This window comes from Heptranchias perlo, chromosome 10 (assembly GCF_035084215.1).
Source record: "Heptranchias perlo isolate sHepPer1 chromosome 10, sHepPer1.hap1, whole genome shotgun sequence".
NCBI classification, from domain to species: Eukaryota; Metazoa; Chordata; class Chondrichthyes; order Hexanchiformes; family Hexanchidae; genus Heptranchias; species Heptranchias perlo.
In genome coordinates, this window is record NC_090334.1 from 62,594,869 (window position 1) to 62,615,661 (window position 20,793).

General features: G+C 42.2%; 1 protein-coding gene across 2 annotated transcripts in view; it reads right to left on the bottom strand.

Moving 5' to 3' along the window:
- Window positions 1-20,793, bottom strand: part of lgmn (legumain) — a 42,337-nt gene that overhangs the window by 9,398 nt on the left and 12,146 nt on the right. For both annotated transcript variants that reach the window (XM_067991934.1, XM_067991935.1), the window contains 10 exons: window positions 18,192-18,289; window positions 18,019-18,100; window positions 17,023-17,108; window positions 14,288-14,363; window positions 13,192-13,254; window positions 9,453-9,519; window positions 5,846-5,964; window positions 4,912-5,001; window positions 1,137-1,334; window positions 162-332 (listed from right to left, as the gene is read on the bottom strand). In XM_067991934.1, the coding sequence (XP_067848035.1) occupies window positions 162-332; window positions 1,137-1,334; window positions 4,912-5,001; window positions 5,846-5,964; window positions 9,453-9,519; window positions 13,192-13,254; window positions 14,288-14,363; window positions 17,023-17,108; window positions 18,019-18,100; window positions 18,192-18,289 (1,050 nt within the window). The remainder of the gene's footprint in view (window positions 1-161; window positions 333-1,136; window positions 1,335-4,911; window positions 5,002-5,845; window positions 5,965-9,452; window positions 9,520-13,191; window positions 13,255-14,287; window positions 14,364-17,022; window positions 17,109-18,018; window positions 18,101-18,191; window positions 18,290-20,793) is intronic.

The following is a 20,793-nucleotide window of genomic DNA, read 5'->3' on the forward strand; positions in this document are numbered from 1 at the left end:
CATTCTGCAGAATATCAAGCAAAAAGAAATTCTGGTGGTCACATTTTGTTGGCAACCCCAAACCTCGATCATGACTGGTGCCCCAATAAAGCAATACATGATCAAACAAACATGCAGCATTTTTTAAAACTCATTTTTAAATGGACTAATTGTTTATTTACCAGTGGTGTGTGCCAGTTGAAGCACTGAGTTTTGAAGTGCTCATTTGCAATTTGGTAGCAGACATGATTACGGATATGACTTCGGGAGTTTATTATCCGCATTGCGTGTTCCTCAGATTCTGTGACAATGGACACAATTTTCCTCGTGGACTCGTGAATTAGGTGTTTTATCTACAAAGAACAGAAATGCTGGTCAAGAAATATTTGGAAAGCAGTAATGCACAAAGAAACCCCAAAATGTGGGGAGAAAGAGGACAGAAAGATCTTCAATGCTGGTTATTTCAGAACTGTATATCTTTAATGTAGGTTAAAACTGAACTTTTAAAAATCTCTGTAAACCTATAAACTTTGGGCAAGGTATTTTGAGATCCTCTTTGAGATCAAAGGGCAACTTATTTAAAAATATTATAAAAAGTATAAGACTACATTAGTAGTATAGGGGGCTACAAGCTCCAAACAACTTAATTTATTATATTGAAGCTCCAAAAATATACTTCTTTGCACAAACTTATTTTGGTAATTTAATCTATATTTTAAAAAAAAGTAAATGTTAAAAAACTTTGTGAGAGCAAACACTGATCACTGCAGGAGAATTATGGTCAGTTAACACTGCCTGACTTGGCTGTTCTCTTCACCCCTTCAAAAGAAATTTACTATTAATATGTTCTGTAAACTGATCACACAGTTTACCTTTCAAAGATCTGAGACCTCTAATGTCAGAGTAAATTCTATTATATATCAAGCAGTTTATTAATATAGGTTAATATTATCAATACAATAATCTGCAATCCTGCTCTTGAGTTTATGCAGAGTCCGTGGATAAAAGAGTACTAATGGATTAATCACTAGACATAGCACTGTGCAGACAAAATTAGATTAATCAGCCTCTCAAGCATTTCCCAGAACCTTAATTTCAGAGAGAAACAAAGTAGTGGAACAGTTTCTAGTTGGATGAATCTGCTGTGTACTGCTCACCTCCAGATGTGCACTGATCTCCTTCAGGAGCTTCTGAGCCACCTCAATGTTGTTTGTGGCCATATACTTCCGTTTAAGAATGGCAAGAGTAACATCTGGACTAGGTACTGCATCCACAATGTCTACTGGAGGCTGTGATGTGTTGGGGGCAGCCTTCTTAGAGCCCTGGAATGCATTAAGTTTCAGGTGGGAAACTGTCTGGGGAAGTGGAAAAAATAGAAATATGAAAAAATTCCTGTTATTTACTAATACCATTAATGAGCAATTTTCAACAGTGTTAGCTTTGCTCAGTGCTAACACTCTTGCCTCGGCATCAAAAGGTTGCACGTTCAGGCCCCATTCCAGAATTTGAGCACATAATTTAGGCAGATATGGTACTGAGTGAGTGCTGTACTGTTAGAGGTTCTGTCTTTCGGATGAGATGTAGCTCTGTCTGCCTGCAAGAAATTCCATGGCACTATTCAAAGGAAAGCAGGATAATTTTCCCTGTGTCCTGTCCTGGTCACTTGTTCCTCAGCCAACACAATTGGTCATTATTTATAGGACTTTGCCGCTTGCAAATTGGCTGCCATATTTGCCTGCATAATAACACTTCAACACGTACTTATAGGCTGTGAGAATGTGAACTATACGATATAAATGCAAGTTTTTTCTTCTAAAAAATTACCACACCTGATATTCATTTTTCATAATTGGCTTTGACATAACACTGGAAATCCAGATTACACGTTTTCCCTCTTGATGAAACTCCTGTGCAAATGATGACTTCATTAGTTCTCTACGCTGGTTTGGGTTCGAGTTGGTAAGGGCTGCCACACATACTGCAGCAGAGATCATAAGTGTTAAAGCCATAAATGCATGGTCTGAACTTTAGTTGTGAAAAAAAAATCACCTCCAAATCAATCTCAGGGCTGGTTATTTTAAAACTAACTGTACTAATTATAATTTTAGGTCTTTACTTAAACTCCCATCATCTAGGGGATTTTACAAAAGGCAGCCAAGTACCTCTAAAAGGCAAAACATAAGACTTCATTGTAGGATCTTTTACTTTTAGTCATCCCTAATTTAAAGCAGGGGTGAAAAATAGCACTAAATGTCACAAGTTTGAAAATACTAAACACGCAACACTAAAGTCATCTCCAACTGTCAATTTCCATTCCACTTATCAACCAAACTACAACTCTCAGTTACAGTCTGTGAAATAAAACATACATAGATCCAATGACAGGGCTGGGCTTGGTCTACCCTCTTTCTCTTTAGAAAGTTCCTAAGTGAATGAAACAGCTGTACTATTGCAGTACAGTTACAACACTGGCATCTACCCAACAATGTGGAAAATTGCCCAGGTATGTCCTGTCCACAAAAAGCAGGACAAATCCAATCCGGCCAATTACCGCCCCATCAATCTGTTCTCAATCAGCAAAGTGATGGAAGGTATCGTTGACAGTGCCATCAAGCGGTACTTACTCACCAATAACTTGCTCACTGATGCTCAGTTTGGGTTCCGCAAGGATCACTCAGCTCCAGATCTCATCACAGCCTTGGTCCAATCATGGACAAAACAGCTGAATTCCAGAGATGAGGTGAGAGTGATTGCCCTCGACATCAAGGCAGCATTTGACCTAGAGTGGCACCAAGGAGCCCTAGTAAAATTGAAGTCAACGGGAATCAGGGGGGAAACTCTCCAGTGGCTGGAGTCATATCCAGCACAAAGGAAGATGTAGTGGTTGTTGGAGGCCAATCATCTCAGCCCCAGGACATTGCTGCAGGAGTTCCTCAGGGCAGTGTCCTAGGCCCAACCATCTTCAGCTGCTTCATCAATGACCTTCCCTCCATCATAAGGTCAGAAATGGGGATGTTTGCTGACAATTGCACAGTGTTCAGCTCCATTCGGAACCCCTTAGATAATGAAGCAGTTCGTGCCCGCATGCAGCAAGATCTGGACAACATCCAAGCTTTGGCTGATAAGTGGCAAATAATATTTGCGCCAGACAAGTGCCGGGCAATGACCATCTCAAACAAAGAAAGAATCTAGCCCCTCCCCATGACATTCAACGGCAACGCCGAATCCCCCACCATCAACATCCTGAGGGTCACCATTGACCAGAAACTTAACTGGACCAGCCATATAAATACTGTGGCTACAAGAGCAGGTCACAGGCTGGGTATTCTGTGGCGAGTGACTCACCTCCTCACTCCCCAAAGCCTTTCCACCATCCACAAGGCACAAGTCAGGAGTGTGATGGAATAGTCTCCACTTGCCTGGATGAGTGCAGCTCCAACAACACTCAAGAAGCTCGACACCATCCAGGATAAAGCAGCCCGCTTCATTGGTACCCCATCCACCACTCTAAACATTCACTCCCTTCACCACCGGCGCACAGTGGCTACAGTGTGTACCATCCACAGGATGCACTGCAGCAACTCTCCAAGGCTTCTTCAACAGCACCTCCCAAACCCGCGACCTCTACCACCTAGAAGGACAAGAGCAGCAGGCACATGGGAACAACACCACCTGCACGTTCCCCTCCAAGTCACACACCATCCCGACTTGGAAATATATCGGCGTTCCTTCATCATCGCTGCGTCAAAATCCTGGAATGTCCTACCTTACAGCACTGTGGGAGAACCTTCACCGACCGCACGGACTGTAGCGGTTCAAGGCGGCGGTTCACCACCACCTTCTCAAGGGCAATTAGGGATGGGCAATAAATGCTGGCCTTGCCAGCGACGCCCACATCCCATGAATGAATAAAAATGAATTAAATTGAATTAAATTTTTAGCCTCAGCAGGGAAAAACACTCCCAGTGAACCCCAACCTTCAGGTTAAAACCCTTTTTTGAAAATTCCTTTACCAAACTGGATTTGAAAGTCAACATTTTCAGTGAAGGACAGAGAAGAAAATAATGAAACATCTTTTAAAAAGCAATTAGCGCGTATGCACGGAAGCACATGGACTGACGGGACTCAGTGGGCTCAATTTTGAAATGGTGGCGGGGGTGGGGGGGGGGGGGGGGGGGGAAGTCAGGTGCACACGGCAAACACAAATAAAAAAAAAGTACCTTTTCCAATCCGATTGCAACGTAATTGATGATGATTAATGTTGTTTCTAGGTTTCGCGTCTGGCAGCCAGCCTGATTGACAGGCTGGCTGCCGACAGGAGGGAGGGAGGGGAGGGCGGAGGGAGGGGAGGGGAGGGCGGAGGGAGGCAGGCACGAACGAACGCACGCTAGCTCATCGGGCGGTGGAACAGAGTGGGGGGGTGTGTGGTGTAGTGGAAGAGACATCAGACATCATCAATGGGGAGGGTGTAGGTGACGTCGTTTGAAAGGTAGGTTTTATTTTGTTTCTTTAATTTGTGAAATGTTTTTTTATTTAATTTCTTTACTTTACTTTTGCCTGATCCGGTCCTTCACGCCTGGCGTGAATTGGAAGCTGTGGGAAAGCCACCCAGGTAAGTGCAAATGTACCTCAATGATTTTTGGAGCCCCCCGCCACCACCAAAAGTTCTCATTTTAAAATTGAGCCCCGTGCCTCAGAATGGGGATTTTAGCTGTGTAGAAGGGAGACACTGAAGATAACTCACAGGAGATATGAAAACAAAAAAGGGCTGGTGCGGCAGGTGGAGGGAGGGGCGGGCGGAACATAACAGGCTTCTCTTACTTACCTCAGTTCAAAGGCAACATGGTCATCTGTCCCAGCCTCTTTCCACCAAAACTTCAATTTATTGAATAATGCTAATATCATTATGAATTTATAAAGTTAAATCCTTACCAGATTTCCATACTCTTGCACGTGACTTGTGTTGGTTTTTTTCTTTACAATTCGGAATTGCTGATGTAGTGATTCTTTTCTCAGGTCCTCCTAAAACAAGAGGAATGCAAATGGAACTCTTCAGTGCCTCACCACCATTTCCACTGTTTCAAAGTACTAACACCCATCAGAAGATCCAATTTCAAATATACCTTGGGCAAGTGATGTGGTGCAGAACCTTGGCATCCTACAGAAAAATCCAGCCGATTTCTACACTTAACATGCAGCGCAATCATCTGTCCCAGTATTGCATTACTGAATACAAAGTCCTGAAGGCAACGTTGGTTTCTGGGCAGATATGAGTGATGTCATATACTGCATCAACACTAAATACCTTGTTGTACATTAAACTGCAATATCAGTAATGCTTTAACAATTGTGCATTGGACTGCTTTTATACCTTTTGAGTGAAGACAATTTAATAATTTAGTATTTTCTTTGAGGAGCACTCCTACAACTGAAGGGACAATGCATTCCTTTACAAACAAGTCTCCCCATATTCCAATTAAAATGAAACCTCCCATTATCCATCAGAATTTCCACAGAATAAAGCCTTGCATGAGACACTACCTCACTGTGCAGCTTCCTGTGTTTGCCTTGGTGAATAAACTACATATTTTTTCTTGTTATTTACATTGTATTGGTCTTCATTCATGTGCCTTGGAAATTTTCATTAACCACCAGGTTAGTCCCTTCCATTATGGCAAATAATAAAAGTATTTATAATTTATGCAGAAATCTTGCGAGTGAGATTTGGGCAGAGGTGTGTATTTTTTCCACCAATTCTATTTTAGGTTAACTACTTTGAGAGGAGATAAGATTTTTGGACATTAAAAAATTAAATACACTACAACCTGAATGCTTAGCATTGTTATTTTGACGTATTACTACGTACCTGGTCAGAATCTTCCATCCACACAACACTGTACACATCACCCAAATAGGTCTGTCTTTCATCATCATAGTAACAGGCATAGGATGATTCCTCTGGGTTGGCAGCAGTGGTGGCAAATACTGAAATCAGAGGAGGAAGTTTAATAGACAAGGGAAAAAAAAGGGATCTAGGGAAGGGTGTTTAAAAATGATGGCCCAGAGTTTCCACTCGATTGTGCTGGCTTTTTCAGGGCAATCTGGTCGAATCAGCGCAAAACAGAGGAATTTCGACTTATGCCAGGTGTAATTTGCACTTGATATAAGTTGAGTTTCCGTGATGTTTCCCACTGCCAAAAAAAGAACAAACACTGAAACTAGCCCTACCCACAAAATTGGCCACACTCCCTCCCCCTCCCCCTCCCCCCCCCACCCCGCTCGAAACAACAAGGATGGTGAGTTTCTACCGATAGCGCCAGCCTGCGGCCGTTACAGAAGGGTTTTAAAATTAAGCTACTTTTCTTGGGGGGCAAAGACACAAGTAGATACTGTTTAAACGTTTTTAAGTGTTAAAAAATATTAATTTACTAAGAAACTGACTAGTCTACACCAATTCGGCAGTAAATGCTTCAGTATAGTTTTTGAGTCATTTTCAGTGATTTTAAATCAGGTTACTCACAGGTAGAGGACTAGAGATCTTTATTAAAAAATGTTTATTTTTAGTCATAAGCCCATTTTCACCAATTTTAAATAAAACTGCACCAGGTTACCACTCAAATACATCAATGAATTTTATTAATGCAAAAAACAATTACGCTATGTTAAGCTGCTGAATTGCGCCGATTCATGGCAGATTTTACATTTGTGATTATGTTAATATATTTTAGCGGAAACTCAGCGAAATATCATTCTCACAAATACGGATAGAAAATGCTGTGCATTTCCCATTTCAATACCAAAACATCAACAGTGCTTTCAAGTTGGCATTGTACCACTCAAAGATAAATAAGTCATTGCTAACATTTATCGAAAGTTAGACTACACTTGAAACAGCAGTAACAAAAACTTGCATTTATACAATATCTTTAATGTAGAAAATGCCCCAAGGTACTTCACAAAGGAGAAATGGCCACTGAGCATTAGTGCAACAGTTAGGAGAGATGATAGAATATAGGAGCCCAAGAGATGGATTGTGAGAAGGAAAGACAGAGAGAGAGATAGCAAGAGCGGTTTAGAGACAGTAGGGTAGAGTTTCTGCTGGTTTTATCTGCGCAATCCTCCCGAATAAGCGGAAGAGAGAGAGAGAAGTCAAGCGTAAGTTACGTCAAGTGTAAATCGAGTTTCTGCGATCTTTAACGCTGGTTCAAAAATCAGTGTCTAAAACTGGCCCCGCCCACAAATCGAAATAGCAAGGGTGGCACGTGGCCAATTGCGCCCGTTCGAGGAATGACTTGAAATTAAGCTCATTTTCTAAGGCACACAGGCACATTATTACATATGAAAAAATGTAATTTACTAGGAAACTGACTAGTGTACACCAATGAAACTAGTAAATGGTTCAGTATAGCTTTTTAAAGTAATTTTCAGTGATTTAAAATCAGGTTACTCACAGGTGGAGGACTAGACACTGATTAAAAAAGCGTACTTTTTTGTGAGAAACCCATTTTCAGCTGTATTAATAAAACTAGATTAGCATACTTAAATATATCAATGAATATTTTTTAATGCAAAGAAAAAATGAACGATATTTTGAGGAGGTAACAAGGAAGGTCGGTGAGGGTAGCACGTTTGGTGTAGTCTACATGGATTTTAGCAATGCTTTCAACAAGATCCCACCTGGCAGACTGGTCAGAAAAGTAAAAGCCCATGGGATCCAAGGGAAAGTGGTGAGTTGGGTCCAAAATTGGCTTGGTGGCAGAGAGCAAATGGTAATGGTCGACGGGTGTTTTTGTGACTGGAAGACTGTTTCCAGTGGGGTTCCACAGGGCTCAGTACTAGGTCCCTTGCTTTTTGTGGTACATATCAATGATTTAGACTTAAATCTAGGGGGCATGATTAAGAAGTTGGCAGATGATACAAAAGTTAGCCGTATGGTTGATAGAGTAGCTGCAGTGTGTACCATCCACAGGATGCACTGCAGCAACTCGCCAAGGCTTCTTCGACAGCACCTTCCAAACCCACGACCTCTACCACCTAGAAGGACAAGAGCAGCAGGCACATGGGAACAACACCACCTGCACGTTCCCCTCCAAGTCACACACCATCCCGACTTGGAAATATATCGGCGTTCCTCCATCGTCGCTGGGTCAAAATCCTGGAACTCCCTTCCTAACAGCACCGTGGGAGAACCTTCACCACACGGACTGCAGCGGTTCAAGGCGGCGGCTCACCACCATTTTCTCAAGGGCAATTAGGGATGGGCAATAAATGCTGGCCTCGCCAGCAACGCCCATATCCCATGAACGAATAATAAAAAAAAGAAAGCTGTAGACTGCAGGAAGATATCAATGGACTGTCAGGTGGCAGAAAAGTGGAAAATGGAATTCAATCCAGAGAAGTGTGAGGTAATGCATTTGGGGAGGGCAAACAAGGCAAGGAAGTACACAATAAATGGTAGTATACCGAGAAGTGTAGAGCAACAGAGGGACCTTGGAGTGCATGTCCACAGATCCCTGAAGGTAGCAGGACATGTAGATAAGGTGGTTAAGACGGCATACGGGATACTTTCCTTTGTTAGCCGAGGCATAGAATATAAGATCAGGGAGGTTACACTAGAACTGTGAACACTAGTTAGGCCATAGCTAGAGTACTGTATACAGTTCTGGTTCCCACATTACTGGAAAGATGTGATTGTACTAGAGAGGATTTACGTGGGCGCTGCCAGAACTGAAGAATTTTGGCTACGAGGAAAGATTGGATAGGCTGGGTTGTTTTCTTTGGAACAGAGGAGGCTGAGGGGAGATTTAATTGAGGTGTATAAAATTGTGAGAGGCCTAGATAGAAGGGATAGGAAGGTCCGATTTCCCTTAGCAGAGAGGTAAATAAGCATAGATTTAAAGTAATTGGTAGAAGGATTAGAGGGGAGTTGAGGAGAAATGTTTTCACCCATAGAGTGGTGGGGGTCTGGAACTCACTGCCTGAAAGGGTGGTAGAGGCAGAAACACTCATCGCATTTAAAAAGTACTTGAATATGCACTTGAAGTGCTGTAACCTACAAGGCTACGGACTAAGAGCTGGAAAGTGGGGTTAGGCTGGATAGCTCTCTTGCAGCCGGGAAATACACAACGGGCCGAACGGCCTCCTTCTGCGCCATAAATTTCTATGATTCTACATTCCATTACGCTGCCCGATTGCGCTGATTCAAGGAAGATTTTACGTTTGTGCTCATGCAAATGCATTTTAGTGGAACCATAACCACAAAAAGAGCCTGGAAAAAATTAGGCCAAAATATGTAAAGCAAATGCCTTTCACTCTTGTAAAACATTTGAAAGCTTTTGTTTATTTTTAGAAAATGAAAAAAAAATGCCAAACACGAATCAGATCAAATTTAAAAAGGTCTTTTTGGTATTCTGATATTTGAGTTGCAAAGCTCCCAATCAAAATTAAACTTTAAACTGCTATAATTTTCATACCATTAATGTTCTCTGGCAGGTCCATCATCATTGATCCAGACTCACAAGCTTCAATGTAAAACACCATCTGAGAAAGCAGTATAATGGGTCATCAAATCTGAGCCACAACATACAAATAACTTCTATGAGCTCAATGTTGCATCCTTAAAAGTTGCCCTGGAATATAAAAAAAAGGCACCAAAACCTCTACCCACTAGTGACTTTGGAAGTTACACAAAATGAAGTGAGTCATTGAATATATTCAAGGCTGAGATGGATAGATTTTTAGACTCTAGGGGAAATCGAGGGATATGGGGATCGGGCAGGAAAGTGGAGTTGAGGTCGAAGATCAGCCATCATCTGACTGAATGGCGAAGCAGGCTCAAGGGGCCTTATGGCCTGCTCCTATTTCTTATGTTGGTTTAGGTAGCAGTTATGGAATATAAACAAAACAACAGAACAACCCTCAACACCATTCCCAGTTTCACATCACAAATTTCAAATCATAGGGGCAACTGTCAATCCATTTATAAAAATATAATATGCAGTACACTGCCATATCAAAACATATTGATTTATCCTACATTTTTTGTAAGGCATATAAAAACGCTGATTTTCTGAGTAAAGTGGGCAACAGGATGATATAACTAAAATTCAACCCAACACTTAGTAAACTGGATTGGACAGGTCATAGATTGTTGGCAGAAGGGCTGAGAGGAAGTGAAAACTATTTGATTTAGTAGCATATTAACCAGTTTACAAAGATGTGGTATGTTACTGAAACAGGTAAACGATTTTATACAACTATTAGATCTTCATGTTTCAATGCAGTCTGTTTTCTTAAGTTGCGATAAGCAAAGAAAAACTTAAGGTGCTTCAAAACCTAGTGGTTAAATTTGCTCAATACTTATTACTTTGATACTACTTTGCCTTTAATTCTTCCTTAGATGTGCTGATGAAACCGTAGAGATAAAGCTCTTGTACAAGAATTTATGTTGCCAGTTTGTACTTGCAGGAAACACAGATGCTGCTTTCTAAATACCGCAAATCTAGTTCTAAATTAAAATGTGCTCACCTGCTTACAGTTACTGGCACAAATCTATACTTCACATTTGCCTAAGCAAAACAGAAACTAATCCCATCCATCATTTTAATTAGAGTTCAGTTCTTCTTTAAAGAGCTCACATGAAAAGAGATGCAGTGCAGCAGAATAAGCAGTCATTAGACAAAAAGCTACTTTTTTGATAGTATCCCACATCTCAGAACATATTTGACTCCATCTTTTGGCACAGGTTCAGCATGCTAAAATTGCCTCTTCAGAAGAGCACCCATGCAAAAACTGGCAGTTGGCCTCTAGAAAGCAGAGAGTCATCCTGGAGGGCAACCAATCTGTCCTTGCACGGCTGCCTGTATAAGTCTGCAGTAAGCAGTATACATTCTTTTCTGAAGGCAAAAAAACAGATCCTTCATATACTACAAACTTCTATTTTTGTCTTGTAACAGAGAAATAAAACTTAAAGCAACAAAGGAACCACCACTGCTGACCAATATTCATGCCATTGAGTTCTCCTGCTATGTTACTAGAGCAATTTACACACAATTCCACTCTAGCATCTGCTTAGCCTAAAGTATTGATGGGTATTAGAATAGAAAAAAAAGTGAGGGGACTAAAATACAAAAGATCAAAAATCTTCCAATTTGTTAATTAAAGCTAATCACTAACATCTATCCTCTTCATTTCCTTCCCTCAACCATCCCCCCCGCGCCCAAACTCCCTTCCCATTTGCAACCAAGTGCTAATGATGTCAACATTCAAAATATTGCATCAAATTTCTGGCGAAGCACCTGCAGGGTAATTTAGAAAATCCACAATGTTACTATGGAACCAATAGTGACTCTAAAGCATTTTCCTACAGCATGGTGTTTCTATGGCTGTACTAGGTGAGAGTGACTGCCCTTGACATCAAGGCAGCATTTGACCGTGTGTAGCACCAAGGAGCCCGAGTAAAATTGAAGTCAATGGGAATCAGGGGGAAAACTCTCCAGTGACTGGAGTCATACCTAGCACAAAGGAAGATGGTAGTGGTTGTTGGAGGCCAATCATCTCAGCCCCAGGACATTGCTGGAGTTCCTCAGGGCAGTGACCTAGGTCCAACCATCTTCAGCTGCTTCATCAATGACCTTCCCTCCATCATAAGGTCAGAAATGGGGATCTTCGCTGATGATTGGACAGTATTCAATTCCATTCGCAACCCCTCAAATAATGAAGCAGTCCGAGCCCGCATGCAGCAAGACCTGGTCAACATCCAGGCTTGGGCTCATAAGTGGCAAGTAACATTCGCGCCAGACAAATGCCAGGCAATGACCATCTCCAACTCGAGAGTGTCGAACCACCTCCCCTTGACATTTAACGGCATTACCATTGCCGAATCCCCCATCAACAACATCCTGGGGGTCACCATTGACCAGAAACTTAACTGGACCAGCCATATAAATACTGTGGCTACAAGAGCAGGTCAGAGGCTGGGTATTCTGTGGCAAATGACTCACCTCCTCACTCCCCAAAGCCTTTCCACCATCCACAAGGCACAAGTCAGGAGTGTGATAGAATAGTCTCCACTTGCCTGGATGAGTGCAGCTCCAACAACACTCAAGAAGCTCGACACCATCCAGGACAAAAGCAGCCTGCTTGATTGGTACCCCATCCACCACCCTAAACATTCACTCCCTTCACCACCGGCGCATAGTGGCTGCAGTGTGTACCATCCACAGATGCACTACAGCAACTCACCAAGGCTTCTTCGACAGCACCTCCCAAACCCCCGACCTCTACCATCTAGAAGGACAAGAGCAGCAGGTACATGGGAACAACACCACCTGCACGTTCCCCTCCAAGTCACACACCATCCTGACTTGGAAATATATCGCCGTTCCTTCATCGTCGCTGGGTCAAAATCCTGGAACTCCCTTCCTAACAGCACTGTGGGAGAACCTTCACCACACGGACTGCAGCGGTTCAAGACAGCAGCTCACCACCACCTTCTCAAGGGCGATTAGAGATGGGCAATAAATGCCGGCCTCGCCAGCAATGCCCACATCCCATCAACGAATAAAAAACTAGAGATATACTTTTACCTTAATGTAATTGCACTGTGAAAAATCTCCCATTATTGGTTTCAGTTGCAGTGGAAGAGAGAAGCATTGGCATTATATCAATTTATTGATTCTCAGGTTGGGTCCTGGCGTGGATGGAGAATGGAAATTGGAAGTCACACTTGTTTACAGTTTGCCTTCTTCAGTAGGTGAATATATGGGATACCCAGCCCTTGACAGGTCAAATTAGGATTAAATTCAACATATAAACTGATGATGCACTATTAGCAGACTAAGTACATGGTGCTACTCCAATAGGTGGTAGCCTCACAAAGACAAATACTGTACTCCAGAGCCCACAAGGTGTAAACATCACATACAATAGGTCTACACAATAAAATAGATGATCCTGGCTGCCTGCACCTAATTTCTCTAAAAAGAAATCATAGGTTGTTGTAAATTTTTCTCTTTCCTCCTTCTCCCACAGTAGCAGGTAAGTAAATACGATGTAGTCCTGAGACACACCTTGCTGCGATGCAAGTGGTTTCTTGTGAGGCAAATTTTTAACCCAAGTTCTATCTTTCCTCTCATTCCCTGCCTGCCCATCCCCCCCTCCCTTCCTTCTCACCTCTTGATATTTTGGGAGAACTTAAAAGCTCTACAATACCTTAGCGTATTTCTTATGCTTATACATGTATTTAATGGTCTCTTGCAGATCAGCAACTTGAAGCTGAAAAGGAAAAGAAACACTTCATTCAGCACTTCTTGTAGGAATACTAGAATAAAATAAAGATTCTAAAGACAGGATCAAATCCAGAACTCTTCTGATTTACACTAACAGTGTACAAGTATTTACTTTGATGGTAGGTAAATTATTTTCCAAGAAAGGACTGGATTCCCTAACACAGCCAGACCCACCTCTCTCCACATCAGTAGGACAGAGGTGTGCACCAGAGAATCTACTTCATTTCTCACAGTACCATGTGGTGCTTCAAAAACTCTTGTCAAGCCAAAGGTGGAGGAGATCACCCAACGAGACTCTGCTCAGTATATAGAAAGGATGTGTGGGGACACCGGATAACCATTAGAAAAATGCAGTTACAGAAAATAAGAACATTGGTTGTATAGTTCACAAGTGCTATGGGTGTAAACAGATGATGGGCATGTCACAAGTGGATGATTTTGTGCAACTGATGTTATTAACACACCAAGTATTTTTTTAAATGGAAAAAACTATAATTTGCAAGGTTTCTTTTGCATGAGAAGATGGAATAACTGACAGATTAACAAAAAAGGGCATCAGATTGTGCTAAAATATCTGTTTATGTCAAAAGCCACATTCAGAGTAGGAAGACGATAGTCACGCAAGGAGATAAGACAAGATGGGACGTGTAATTAACTATAGGCATGAGCCAAGGCATGGTCAGTGTATGTATACTAACATTAAAATCAGCTCCAACAGTGGCAGAAGGGTTCCTGTAAACCTACTTGTGCAAGACATTGCTTGTTTGGAGAGTGTGTTCTTGTTAAAAGGATGAAAATTAGAAAAGATATCGGACTGCTAAACACACATGTGCCATACTGATCTTTAGATCAAAACAATGAACCATTTGTTCTATTCAAGCAAAATAATAATTCAATTCTTACAATTAAACAGCAATTGTAGCACTTCATACATTGAAGATGGTGAACTAGCCTTTAACTGATAGAACTATCTAAATGCTCAAGTGAAAGTGACAGTGTTACTTTCAGAAGTTACTCACATCGCTGTCAGGAAACGCCAGTATTCCATCCGCTCCATGATCAGCAAAATAAACAAATACATGATCCTTGGGGCCACTGCCAAAAAAAACTCAAGTCATCTATCACTCTAGAAATGCATACATGATTCAAAGCTAAAGGATAAGACTTGTAAAATAGAAGATTGGGTTATCATTTGCAAGGCAGCTTTTCAATCTTCTCAAACATTTTGTTCCATTTATTAGAGACACAAAATGATATAAATAAATATTTTTGAAAAAACTGTGCCATAATTAGTGAAATTACATTCAATAAACTATTCAGGATGACTTTCAATTTAGCAAATTGAAACATTTACAAGGGAACACAAATATAAAAATAAATTGCTTCCTTAACAAGAAGGCCTGTAGTTCTGAAACTTAACTAGGCCCAAAAAAATATACATTCAATGGCTTTAAGTTCTGTGCAAATACAATATAGTAAAAGAGGCAAAAATGCAAGAACTTCACTCTGGAGTTATATAGAAACTCTTAGTTGAAGTCAGGATAGTGACCTATTGCCTGCCATTAAATTGTTTTGTCTCTTCTTCATTTTAACATAATACATAGAAAATAGGAGGAGTAGTAGGCCATTCGGCCCTTCGAGCCTGCTCAGTCATTCAATATGATCATGGCTGATCCTCTATCTCAATACCATATTCCCGCTCTCTCCCCACACCCTTTGATGCCTTGTGTGTCTGGAAATCTATCTAGCTTCTTCTTAAAATATATTCAGTGACTTGGCCTCCACAGCCTTCTGTGGTAGAGAATTCCACAGGTTCACTACCCTCTGAGTGGAGAAATTTCTCCTCATCTCGGTTCTAAATGTCCTACCCCGTATCCTGAGACTGTGACCCCTCATTCTGGACCCCCCAGCCAGGGGAAACATCCTCCCTGCATCCAGTCTGTCTAGCCCTGTCAGAATTTTGTATGTTTCAATGAGATCCCCTCTCATTCTTCTAAACTTGAGTGAATACAGGCCAAGTCGACCCAATCTCTCCTCAAACGACAGTCCTGTCATCCCAGGAATCAGTCTGGTGAACCTTCGCTGCACTCTCTCAATGGCAAGTATATCCTTTCTTAGGTAAGGAGACCAAAACTGCACACAATACTCCAGGTGTGGTCTCACCAAGGCCCTGTATAACTGCAATAAGACAACCTTGCTCCTATACGCAAATCCTCTTGCAATGAAGGCCAACATACCATTTGCCTTCCTAACTATTATAAATATATGTCCCTATATTTGTACACAACTACAGATATCAGTCAAGTTTATTTTTAAATAATGATTGATAAAAAGATCACCATTGAACGAATAAAAAAAGTCACTGATGAAAATATCTTTATTTCCATGGGATGTGGGTGTCGCTGGCAAGACCTGCATTTATTGCCCATCCCTAACTGCCCTTGAGAAGGTGGTGGTGAGCCACCTTCTTGAACCGCTGCAGTCCATGTGGAGAAGGTTCTCCCACAGTGCTGTTAGGTAGGACGTTCCAGGATTTTGACCCAGCGCCGATGAAGGAACGGCGATATATTTCCAAGTCGGGATGGTGTGTGGCTTGGAGGGGAACGTGCAGGTGGTGTTGTTCCCATGTGCCTGCTGCCCTTGTCCTTCTAGGTGGCAGAGGTCGTGGGTTTTGGAGATGCTGTCGAAGAAGCCGCGGATGGTGCACACTGCAGCCACAGTGCACCAGTGGTGAAGGGAGTGAACGTTTAGGGTGGTGGATGGGGTGCCAATCAAGCGGGATGCTTTGTCCTGGATGGTGTCGAGCTTCTTGAGTGTTGTTGGAACTGCACTCATCCAGGCAAGTGGAGAGTATTCTATCACACTCCTGACTTGTGCCTTGTAGATGGTGGAAAGAATTTGGGGAGTCAGGAGGCGAGTCACTCGCTGCAGAATACCCAGCCTCTGACCTGCTCTTGTAGCCCAGTATTTATATGGCTGGCCCAGTTAAGTTTCTGGTCAATGGTGACCCCCAGGATGTTGATGGTGGGGGCTTCGGTGATGGTAATGCCTTTGAATGTCAAGGGGAGGTGATTAGACTCTCTCTTGTTGGAGATGGTCATTGCCTGGCACTTGTCTAGCGCGAATGTTACTTGCCACTTATCAGCCCAAGCCTGGATGTTGTCCAGGTCTTTCAGCATGCGGGCTCGGACTGCTTCATTATCTGAGGGGTTGCGAATGGAACTGAACACTATCCAAGATTGAAAGTAGACTGATGGGGCGGTAATTGGCCGGATTGGATTTGTCCTGCTTTTTGTGAACAGGACATACCTGGGCAATTTTCCACATTGTCGGGTAGATGCCAGTGTTGTAGCTGTACTGGAACAGCTTGGCTAGAGGCGCGGCTAGTTCTGGAGCACAAGTCTTCAGCACTACAGCCGGGATGTTATCGGGGCCTACAGCCTTTGCTGTATCAAGAAACGGCTGAGTGCACTAGATAACACGTGGAGTGATTCAAATTGGCTGAAGACTGGCTTCTGTGATGGTGGGGATATCGGGAGGAGGCCGAGATGGATCATCCACTCTGCACTTCTGGCTGAAGATGATTGCAAACGCTTCGGCCTTGTCTTTTGCACTCACGTGCTGGACTCCACCATCATTAAAGATGGGGAGTTTGGACTTCAGTCCAATAGTGTTATCAAATTATACAGATCTCCTTGACAAAAAAAATGAATCCATCCAAGCCATTAAACTATTTAAGCTACTGTAATTTTACCTGTTTAAAACTTTTCCAGAACCTTTGCCCTTTACGGCGTCTGCATCCCCTCGAAGAACAGCCAAAAAGGTTTCTGGGTTCACATGCTGTATACCAAGGATAGATATAGAAAATAACATACGAAATGAGGTATGAAGAAAGGAACAACTTGTATCTATATAGCACATTTCATGACCTCAGAAAGTCCCAAAACGCTTCATAGCCAATAAAGTACTTTTGAGGTGTAGTCACTGTTGTAATAGGGAAACAGCCAATTTACCCAAAGCAAGGTCCCACAAACAGCAATTAAATAAATGACCACATAGCGATGTTGGTTGAGGGATAAACTTTGACCAGGACGCTGGGCGAACTTCCCTGCCCTTCTTTTATATCCACGAGAGAGCAAACGGGCCTCGGTTTAACATCGCATTTGAAAGGTGGCACCCAATAGTGCAGCACTCCCTCAGTACTGGACTGAAATGCCAGCTAAGATTATGTGCTTGATTCTGGCAGGGGGGCTTCAAACCAATGATCTTCTAACTCAAGAGACACAAGTGCTACCACTGAGCCAAGGTTGATACCCAAATATAGGATGAACATTATGTGAAATCCTTACAAACAAGAAGTGGCTTAAAAATTGGAATCAGGGTAGCTACAGAGAGAGACAGCATTAGCACATTGATGTACTGCCCCAGTTCTCACAAGAAGACAGTGATTGGGATAATGCATTTCCTATGAGGAAGAGGAATTCAGTGCATACCCTAGCAGTATTTGCAAAGATCTGGGGCCAGGTTTCTCTTAAATACAACTGCTAGCATTTTGTTTGTACCCTCCACACTTAAATATTAAACTTCAGCCATGTGATGTGGGTTTTAAAGCTTGAAAAAACTGATAATAGTTTAGTGTATTGTACTGTTACCAAGTGAATGCAAGCTGACATTTTGATATGTTGACATTATTCATTTTTTAATACAATTACCACACTTGTTTACAAGCCTAGTCCAACATGAGGGTTACCTCTTGTACATAATCCTTGAGTACACCTTTGTATACATCTTTTCCATTGGGCTGGTTAATAATGATACCCTGCGTGGGGTTCCTGCCAGACAAGCAAAATAAACACACAAGCTGTTCAGTTACACTGCAATCACAAACAAAGCTTCCTGCAATTGTTTTATGAATGTACTTACTCTTCATTAAGGGCCAAGTCATCATACATCATGACGATAATCTGCTCATCGGGAATACCATGTTGGTGGACAATCTGATAGGCATGGCATACATCGGCCTATTGGTGGGGCAAAACTCTATTCCATTAGACCAAAAATACTTATTTATTCTGGTTACAAAATGCATTGAGTATAAAAAGTTACAGTAACAAGTCCTTATGAAAATTTAATCTGATTATAGCTATGCACGAAATAGAATGGGAAAAGAATGTACCAAATTAAAGAAGATATAACCCATGACAGTGAGAGATTAAGACTTTCCCAACAAAAATAACTGAGGTTAATCCAACAACTTGCACTCCCAATGGGAAACTACGTCTGAAGGGAGTGCAAGTCAAAAACAGTGCTACAAGGCTGTACTGCCAATCCCAAAACTTCCTCTCGGCATGGCTCCCCACAGAGAAGACTGAATTTACCCTATGGAGTACAGGTTAGGATTGTAAACCCTCCTGGATTGTCCAAGCGACTCCCAGAATTAAAGATTAATCTCCAACACACTGCTGCTAGCAACCAAAGAAAAAAAAAATCAGAGGCATTAATAGCCGGCATCCCGCAGCAAAATATAATAATTAAGTAGAATGAGGATGTTCTCCAAGCAGCATCAATTGGAAGCAGTGACCGGCACTGCAGCCCCCAGTCTCTGATTGATAACTGCCTCCTCCAATTACACTCCTCTGCCTGCCACCATTCTCACTGGTAATCAATCAGATTGCAGAACGGGATCTGAGTGGTAGATGGCGGAGAGGGGAGCCTCAACCAGTCACACATCATGAAGGTAGGATTATCTCCTGACAGCGAAGGTTTTAAAGTTTCATATAGAGTTCAGTAAACTATGGCCAGAGGAAATGCACCTCAAAAGCTCATTATATTAGAAACACTCCAAGCATAATAAAGATGGTGCGCAGGTACTTGGAGGCAGGTACTTGGAGGCAGGGTGGCCAAAAACAGCAATGAAAAGCCTATTGTCTAAAATATTTACTCCAATGCCATGAAACATTATTTAATTTGGGAGTTTAATTAACTGCCAATGAGGAAGAGTGGTGTTCTAGACAATGTAATCTTGCTTCTAAAAGGGCAGCTTCAGTGATATTTGGACTCAGTCACTAGTGTTATATAATGCATTTTCAGCAGGAATAACTAATTAATTGTGGTGCTAGAAATAATACAGCCTCACTTAAAATGCCTAGGGGTGGATGCTAAAAATACACCTGAACATCATAGAGATGCAGCTAGGAAAGTAGCACTTTGCGTCTATCTTCACAAAAGAGGGGGACAATGCAGAGATTGTAGTTAAAGGAGGAGGAGTGTGAAATATTGGATGGGATAAACATAGTGAGAGGGGAAGTATTAAGGGGTTTAGCATCTTTGAAAGTAGATAAATCGCCAGGCCCGGATGAAATGTATCCCAGGCTGCTAAGAGAAGTAAGGGAGGAAATAGCGGAGGCTCTGACCATCATTTTCCAATCCTCCCTGACTACAGGCATGGGCCGGAGGATTGGAGGACTGCTAACATTATACCGTTGTTTAAAAAGGGAGAAAGAGATAGACCGAGTAATTATAGGCCAGTCAGTCTAACCTCGGTGGTGGGCAAATTATTGGAATCGATTCTGAGGGACAGCATAAATCATCATTTAGAAAGGCACGGGTTAATCAAAACCAGTCAGCATGGATTTGATAAGGGAAGGTAGTGTCTGACTAACTTGATTGAATTTTTTGAGAAGGTAACAAGGAGGGTCGATGAGGGCAATGAGTTTGATGTAGTGCGCATGGATTTTAGCAAGGCTTTAAGCAAGGCTTTAGACAAGGTCCCACATGGCTGGCTGGTCAAAAAAGTAAAAGCCCATGGGATCCAAGGGAAAGTGGCTAGTTGGATCCAAGATTGGCTCAATGGCAGGAAGCACAGGGTAATGGTTGACGGATGTTTTTGTGACTGGAAGGCTGTTTCCAGTGTGGTCCCGCAAGGCTCAGTATTAGGTCCCTTGCTTTTTGTGGTATATATTAATGATTTGGACTTGAATGTGGGGGGCACGATCAAGAAGTTTGCAGATGATACAAAAATTGGCCGTGTGGTTGATAGTGAGGAGGAAAGCTGTAGACTGCAGGAAGATATCGATGGACTGGTCAGGTGGGCAGAAAAGTGACAAATAGAATTCAATCCAGAGAAGTGTGAGCTAATACATTTGGGGAGGGCAAACAAGGCAAAGGAGTACACAGTAAATGGGAGGATACTGAGAGATGCAGAGGGACAAAGGGACCTTGGAGTGCATGTCCACAGATCCCTGAAGGTAGCAGGACAGGTAGATAAGATGGTTAAGAAGACATACGGAATACTTTCCTTTATTAGCCGAGGCATAGAATACAACAGCAGAGAGGTTACGCTAGAACTGTATAAAACATTGGTTAGGCCACAGCTTGAGTACTGCCTACAGTTCTGGTCACCGCATTACAGGAAAGATGTGATTGCACCAAAGAGGGCACAGAGGAGATTTACGAGGATGTTGCCAGGGCTGGAGAATTTTAGCTAAGAGAAACGATTGGATAGGCTGGGGTTGTTTTCTTTGGA